We start from the raw sequence: 7,952 nt of genomic DNA, 5'->3' as shown, positions 1-7,952 counted from the left end.
CATCTCTGGCATTTTTTAGGACTGATTTTACCTCTTCAAATTTAAGCTCAGCCAGTGAAAGCAGCCACCAATAAAGGTGTAATGACTACAATCTGTCAGCTTTTGAAACCGGGGGCTTTCATCACAAGTCAAAAAATTCAAAACCCATTACTTAGCTCAATTAAAATCAGCTAGATTTATTCAGTGGCATTTACAAAAGCAAGCACTCACTTGCTGCCTGAATACAATATTACTTAAGTGCAGCTGAACCAAAAAGTCATTAAGGTGGACCCCAAAAAGCTTGCATGTTATAGTCTATGAAAACAAGGCTGAGTAATGGCAAGTCTAAGCACCTGCTTCACCGAAAAGATGACATTCATGAAGGCCAAGTGCTTTCTGTTGTGTTAGCATTTATAATCCAGACATAAAAGTTACTGCCATTGTTAAATAGTCAAACACATGTATTTTAATCACGTAATTTCTTACATTTGTACAATACATGTCTTGGCTTTTTTGACAGTGTCTAAAAGACTTGAAAATGTACATTTCCCATGACACCAACACGGAACAATTTTGGTAGCCACAATAAAATATGTAGTCACATCTCTAATGAAAATTTTGTCTGACAGCAGAGTTTTACATAGCGAACAGGATAAGGAAAGCCACCATCAAACAGAACAGTCCCATGGCTTCAGACAGGGCGAATCCCAGGATAGCGTATGAAAACAGCTGCTGCTTCAGAGACGGGTTCCTGCAAAGAAAGGAAGAAAATAAGCCATCAGCACATTTACAGAACACACAAGGAATCAATTAGCGTTATAGTGAAGAATAAAGACACTGAAATTAAAACAAACCTAGCATAGCCAATGATGAGACTACCAAACACTGTCCCAATTCCAGCACCAGATCCAGCTACTCCGACTGTGGCGGCTCCAGCACCAATGAACTTGGCGGCAGTGTCAATGTCCCTGCTGATAGCGCTGGTCTGGAAGCCTCTCAGTGTAGCCTGGCTCAGGGGGCTCTGGGGCAACAGAGCAACACTACTCTGTAACAAGAGAAGAGGCACTGTAAACACTGTCCTTTCGCTGCCCGCCTCAATGTAAACATCATCTGACATTTAAAACAGTGTGGCAACAGATGACAGGAGTAATATAGGAGGCACAGTCTGAAATTTAGGGAAATTTTAAGTAGTTCTGTCACACCATTAATCAAAAAAAATTGCCATTTTACCGGCAAGTTTTAAACGTAAAGATTAAACTACAGAGCAGAAATCCGCACATAAAGGTTGTACTATTTATTGCATGTGTGTTTTAACTTGTATTTTATTTATTTTAAAACTTTGATCTGTTGCTTTTATTGCTTTCAGACACTGCAGACTTGCATAGCTGGTCTTTATCTTTTATGGTAAGCACACGGAGTTTCCGTATTATGAAATGTGCTATACAAAATTGACAGTGGTAATTTAGGTAATAATTTCCAACACTGCACTGTTAAGAAGGGCTGTAGAAGTTGCAGAAAGCCTGCATTTCTTCTTACCTCTGATTTGACATCGGGCCTGGACAGCACAGAGGCAGACAGAGGTCGGTAAAGAACCCGGGAACCAGCACGGACCTGCAACAACAACACCAAAAACATGAATAATGAGTCTAGATCAATAATTTACATGTGTGTATGCTCAGTATCACACATGTGCTTTAACAGTGGCAACTATTCCCCATTTGTGGGTATGTTTGAAGGTGGATGACTCCTTGAATGTCACAGTGTAATTTATTGCAATGTGTGACCTGTGGCACTTAGTGATGACTGCAAGTAGTATTAAAAGTTTACTGTTGAGCAATGATGTTGGCATATTACAATAAAATTCCAGTGCAAGTTAGCTAACACCCATTTGTGTTGTCATTCAAACTGATTAGCCTCCAAAACCAGTATCATGACCTTGGATAAAGACACTCCAGGATATATGTACGTGCAAGCTGGCAGCCCAAACGGAAAATGTCACCATTTCTGTATTGTTTGCAAAGTGCGAGGTCTTGTGCACCCTGTCTTCGCCTTGTTCTGCTAATAGAAGGCCTAAATGACCTTAGCTAGCGGCCATAATGGGAGCTACGTGCTAAAGGCTAACGCAGGATTATAGATGCATTATTAACAATTTAAAAAAAAAATCGCATGCGTAAATTTCATGAACATTGCACCCATTCTGCTGCCATTAAAAAATGAATGTGAATTACTGGTTTAGCATTAGCCGGCTAAGCTCCCGGCCTAGTCTGATACCCTTGCAGGAAAGCTGTAGTCAAGTTCAACCAGAGGCCCACCGGCTTTATTAGCGACATTAAGAGAAGTCCGACTCAAAGAAACACACAGACGAGGAGAAACTCACCACAGCCGGCGTGGAGACGAATTTAGCGCAGGCGTACATTTTCCAGTTTAGGTAGTTTTAACCGGTTCGGTCAAATCTGGTTGAATCCCGGGTTTCTCTATGGAGGGAAGATCGGAGAGAATTAAGGTCAAACGGGTGTAAAAATGCCCAGTAGAGAAAATAACAGCATTCATAAATGCATTCACATCCGTTCTGTATGCTATCCTCACTTGCGCACTGCAATGCGCAGCTTAAAGAGAGGATGAAAAGGGATTTATAAAGATACGCTTCTCATTCAAACTGCCATTACACACTTACCGACTGCAGAGGTCGAACCACAGTGGAAGAGTGCGCATGTGCGATGGGGTGTTCGTAAGAGGCCCGGATGGTGACTGGGAAGGTCGTTTCAATGAAACTTTATTGAAAATCAGCCGGGAAGAAACTTTATTAATAAATGTCTAAGTACGTTTTGTTTAAATTTTAATGTGAGAAAAAAGTTCAGATGGATATTTAAAAATGTTTTGTACTATTTGAAATGGCCAGCTCTACTACATTCAATGTTAAGAAATCAGATTTTTTAAAGTTAAAAAAAAAAACAATTACATTTACCTGCTTTTCCAATTCTTTCTTATCACCAATCACTGAGTCTGAAGCATTACTTGATCATTTTCTATATTTTTAAAACAGGTTTATGACATTACTTCATGGATGTAGCGACAAAAGAAGGATGTATTTCATTACTGAACAAAATCATGTAATTAACTAATTAACTCAAATAATTAAGTGGCAATGCCAAGTGTTTGAGTAGGGATACTTAACATCAATCTATCCACTCTTAAATATTGAGAAATACCACACACATCCTCAGTCCTGCTGTGAAAATGAGTGATATTTTGTTTAAGTGCAGATACATCATTAGTTTCTCTTTCTCTCGTGTAATATATTTAAATTCAGCACGGCCAACACTGTGAGACCATTTTCCAGGTAGAGGTAGAATTCAACCCCACATTTCAGCATTAGTTTTTCTCTCATAACAAAACCTGCCCGCTGCTGTCCACCTCTATCACCTGTTGTGGTGTGAATTTAACACTCTGTCCAGGGGGACTGATGACTAGGGCCTATCTATGCTCCTCACAGGCTGATGTTGGAGCTGCAGGCTACCAGCACCAGGCAGATTTGTAATCGTGATGAATGACTCCACAGCAGCTGGTCTGTGATGGAAAGGTAATGAGCATGGGGAGCATGCCTTTGCTGCAAGCTGGCTTAAAGGAAGGAAAGTCCCACTGGCTCCTCAGATATGATCTTTTCAGTTTTACAATGAACATGAAACCACAGATTTCTGACCTCATAACCATTGAGTGGGATCAGTCAGTAGATCACATATGTACCAGAAACACAGAGGAAGACAGTGACAGATTTTATGCATTGAGAAACCACATAACAGCTGCATGCTACTCCATTCTATTGTACTGTGTTGACTCTGTTCTGGTATAATTCATTTTATTCTGTTATGTACTATTCCCTTCAGATCTACAATTGTACTCCTGTTTATTCTAATCCATTCAGTTTTATTTGTTCTGTTCTATACTATTGTATGCACTTTTTTTTAATGATATTCTGTTCTTAAATGTTCCAATCTGTTCTATTTTATATCTTTATATCTTTGTATTTGATCAGAATCTTTACATTGCAGAATTGAAAGGTGTTTGAAAGCTTGCATTACAGACCAGAGCCAAGCATCTATGTCGCCACAGTGGATCTGCCACACCTCACTCTATCCCCAGCATCATCCACCTGTCACACCAATCTCCTTCTGCATGTCCTCCTTCATTACATCTCTAAACCTTCTCTGTGGTCTTCCTCTTGTTCTCCTGCCTAGCAGCTTCATCTTCAACATCCTTTGTACAAAGTATCCACTATCCCTCCTCTGCACATCATTTCCCCTTCTCCTCTCTAACTTTGTCTTGTAACTGCTCAACCTGAGCTTTTCCTCTGATATACTCATTTCTAATCTTTTCCATGTTGGTCAATCCCAATGTAAATGCTAATATCTTTAACTCTGCCACCTCCAACTTGCCCTCCTGTCTTTTTCTCATTGCTGCTGTCTCCAACCTGCACACTGATTGGCAATATCTCAAATTACAAAGTTGTTATCTTGTTATTGAACCATTGTATCGTGAGTACAGCCTGAAACATGTACAGATTTTATAACGCAGGACAAGGTCATTCTCATTGAGGTCCAGCAGAGGGAGCAATAGGGTCTGATGTGACCAGAGCCTTTGTTGCTGGGGTCATGGTAACAGCACAAAAGAGGAGAGACACCAACCTATTCCACAGTGACACAGTTATAAATTTCCTAGTGAATTAGTCATTAATTGTGACATAGCAACACTCCTGTGGGTAAAATACTTTTTATATATTTTTCTGATTCTATGTCTGGTTTGGACTAGAGCTCTTGCACAAAAGAGAAATAGAGAGCTTTCTTGGCAAAATTACCATCTGACAGATTTACCCCGTTGCAACTGAATTGTGTTAATGCACAATGTAGAATGACAGAACGCACTTTATGTCCAAGTGCTGCGCAGCAACTTATAGGTCAGAGCTAACCGTATGATAAAACACGAAGATTTACAATATATTAATTGCAAGATGGCACACATCAAAGTGGCCGTTAACTACCTGAGGTCAATGTCATACTGTCTAATTAACCGGGCAGCGGCTGTGTGGTCCTACATGGCTGTGGAGGGTGGAGAGAGCAGCCGATCTCACCCCCCTCCCCCCGACACCCTTTACCCACCTTTACTTCCTCCCATTCAGAGGCATGCACGCACTCGCTGTCTGAGTTCTTGCATAGAACACTCTGAGACATTCCATTTGCATGCCCGCCCCATCAAGCTGGATGCACTCAGACTGGTAATAAAAGGCATTGACCCCCTTAACCTTTATGAATTACAATTTGTGCCTGCAGCACGTCCTGTCAGAGGCCTCAGAAAAGCAGGCACCTCAGCCGGGGTGTGTGCGTGTTGTTTTGCAGTTGTTAAGGAGAGGGGAAAAGGTTTTTACAGCTCCTCGTCGGAGCTTCTGACAAGCAGGGAGGAGGCGGTCTGACAGCAGAAGCAAGGTAGGGAGGGACTGCAGCGCTGCTGATGGCTCCATGCTAATCTCTATCCCTGGATCCTGCACGAAACTACTGAGACTCCTTTCTTTGTCAAGAACAGGGAAACACAGCCTGCAGGGCTACAGTTCACTTGTGTTCTGCTCCTGGTGTTTTTACTCCTAAACCTTTTAAAATCTGTCTGTGGAGAGAAAAAAGCAGTAAATTGTAGGATGGGAACACTTGTTGAATGGTTTAGATCACATAAACACATGTTCAATCTAACAAAGATTTTCTTAACTTATTACTTACATTGTCTGCTTTAAGCTTACAAATATATATGGGTTTTAAACTGGAAGTGGGTTAAAACAAGCAATCTGCAGACCTTTAATGATGAAAAATTAATAGTACATATCTCAATGTTTTTGGTTTTTATGCTGAGACAGTGATTGTACCAATTAGCTATCTGAGAATAATTCATTCAGTATTTTTATTTGTTTGTGTAGCCAAAATGTAAATTAAAGTAACGCTAAGTAGCCCTATGTGTTCCTCAACACATCAGTCTGATAAGCCTGTTTTATTCTTTCTGTGCCAATTAATAGTTAGCAGCACGGTTTTCGAGTACTGAACAGGGCAGGTTTTAATTAAATCAAATACAGCATGAAAGAAGGAGCTGGGGGGCTTGGTGGGTTGCAAAGTGGGTGACAGATGCAGCCGTGTTTTTATGCTCACCGTGCACCCCTGTGACATGGCGCAACTGTGCATGTGCAGTTATGCACCTCTCAATTTTTCTAACCTGTATTGGATTATGGTGATCTGCTTTTCATGAATGCACCTGGCCAGTACTTATAAAGGTTGGATGCTGTCTATCCTTGTGCTTCACGTTTTATTGCTAGCTGTGGAAATTGTGTACGTCACTGTTCTCTGTATGCTGTTGCTAAACGGTCATCTCTGTACATCCATAGACTTTCCCATTGGTTGACTTTTATCTACAAATCTCTCCTTGGGCTGGTTCCTTCTTATTTCTGTGTGTTTATATGTGTAAAAGCCGCAACCAACATAGCCTACGCTCTAGGGATGGGAATCAAGAACCGGTTCTTGTAGAAAACCGGTTCCTAGTAGTCCAATTCCTTGGAATCATTAGTCTGCCTACCTATTGATCCCGCTAATCATTTCTTGCACTTGCACTACTATCAGCTGATTACAGTTTGCGTGTCACAGGAGGAAAATAGTGATGGAGTCTAGAGCGTGGATATGGACATTTATTTTATTGCACAAAAGGACGAGAAGAATGGAAGTGGAAAACTGCATCAAGGACAGAAACAACTGCATTATGGTGCTAACAAAACTTCGGTTCTTTACAAACATCTGCCAAGACAGCATGCTAACGCTAAGCTAGCCAAGAACCAAGAGTAAAAGCTGAGTGAATCCAGCAGCCAGATCCTTAACTTCAACAGGTGACAAGCAGATGAGCAGTCAGGCTGCAGCCTTCGTTTCTACCTGTTCACATTTCTAAAGCAGAATTACTATGGCAATTGCTTTTTTGTGCTGGTTTTCATCTTTGCTTGGTGTGGTCAACTTTGTTTTCTACTAAGAGAAAGATCTTAGCTAAGTGTGTCCCCATTAGGGATTTGTGTTGGTTTGGGGTTCTAGCCTCAAGTTTATATTGTTAAATGGCGACTATGATTATGACTGTGTTTCAGAACCTTTTACAGAGTAACATTAAAGTAATGTAACGAGTAGTATAACAAAGTACTTTTTCATTGCTTTGCTTTTAAGAAAAGGGTTCTGTGTAACAATGACTTTTTGAATAACGACTACAATACTCCAACAAAACAAAGAAGGGAAATACCTCAACAAATATGCAGAAACATTTCACCTCCAACGTGCATTTAATTTGCATGAATGTAATTTCTTTAATGCTGCTTAGCAATGGTGGTGACTCTCAAAACAAAGCCAATGAGGACCCAATAACAATAGATAAGAGAATCAACATGTGATATCGTTTATTGAATTGGAATTGTTAAATTCTTATCAATTCCCATCCCTACTGCACTCTCACAACATCATACAAATGCTTGTCCTGAGAATCAGAACAGAACAAACAAGAGTTGATATAGCAACAAAACAATTTAGGCACATAAACCAATCATTTTTGCTAAAATATTATTCAAATTCAAAGAAATATAAACACAATGTCCTTAAAGAAATAAGTGCCTATAACTTCAGTTTTTTCTATAGTACTAACACAAAATTAGGTAGCTCTGGTGGTTGTAGTTTTGCTTCACAAATGAAAAAATCCTTAGTGAAAGAAACTATTCTGGCTAAATGTATTCATGCAGTTTGGTCTATAATTATCAAACCACTTTCACATTTTCGAATGCTAAGAGCCAATATGTAGCAGGAAAAGTGGTCTCAGTTTATTAATCATTATATGTTCACGAGAAAAAATTTCCAAGCCCAGCAAAGCTAAAAAATGTGACTGCTCCATTTCTCGTGGGTGGCACACTTGGTAATTACTGC

General features: G+C 40.1%; 1 protein-coding gene across 2 annotated transcripts; it reads right to left on the bottom strand.

The window, feature by feature from the left end:
* Window positions 1–156: 156 nt before the first annotated feature.
* Window positions 157–2,754, bottom strand: atp5mc3a (ATP synthase membrane subunit c locus 3a). 2 transcript variants are annotated; one of them, XM_085135925.1, is made up of 5 exons: window positions 2,654–2,754; window positions 2,357–2,453; window positions 1,516–1,590; window positions 834–1,024; window positions 157–730 (listed from the first exon to the last, which is right to left on the bottom strand). In XM_085135925.1, exons 2-5 carry the CDS (start codon window positions 2,393–2,395, stop codon window positions 616–618), a joined length of 420 nt encoding a protein of 139 aa, XP_084992051.1. In that variant the 5' UTR covers window positions 2,396–2,453; window positions 2,654–2,754; the 3' UTR covers window positions 157–615. The 2 variants fall into 2 exon arrangements, with proteins under 2 accessions (XP_084992051.1, XP_084992052.1); XM_085135926.1 differs by having other exon boundaries at window positions 2,566–2,660.
* Window positions 2,755–7,952: the final 5,198 nt, after the last annotated feature.

Source organism: Neolamprologus multifasciatus, chromosome 16 (genome assembly GCF_963576455.1).
Source record: "Neolamprologus multifasciatus chromosome 16, fNeoMul1.2, whole genome shotgun sequence".
Lineage (NCBI taxonomy): Eukaryota > Metazoa > Chordata > Actinopteri > Cichliformes > Cichlidae > Neolamprologus > Neolamprologus multifasciatus.
This window is presented reverse-complemented; position numbering and strand designations above follow the sequence as displayed.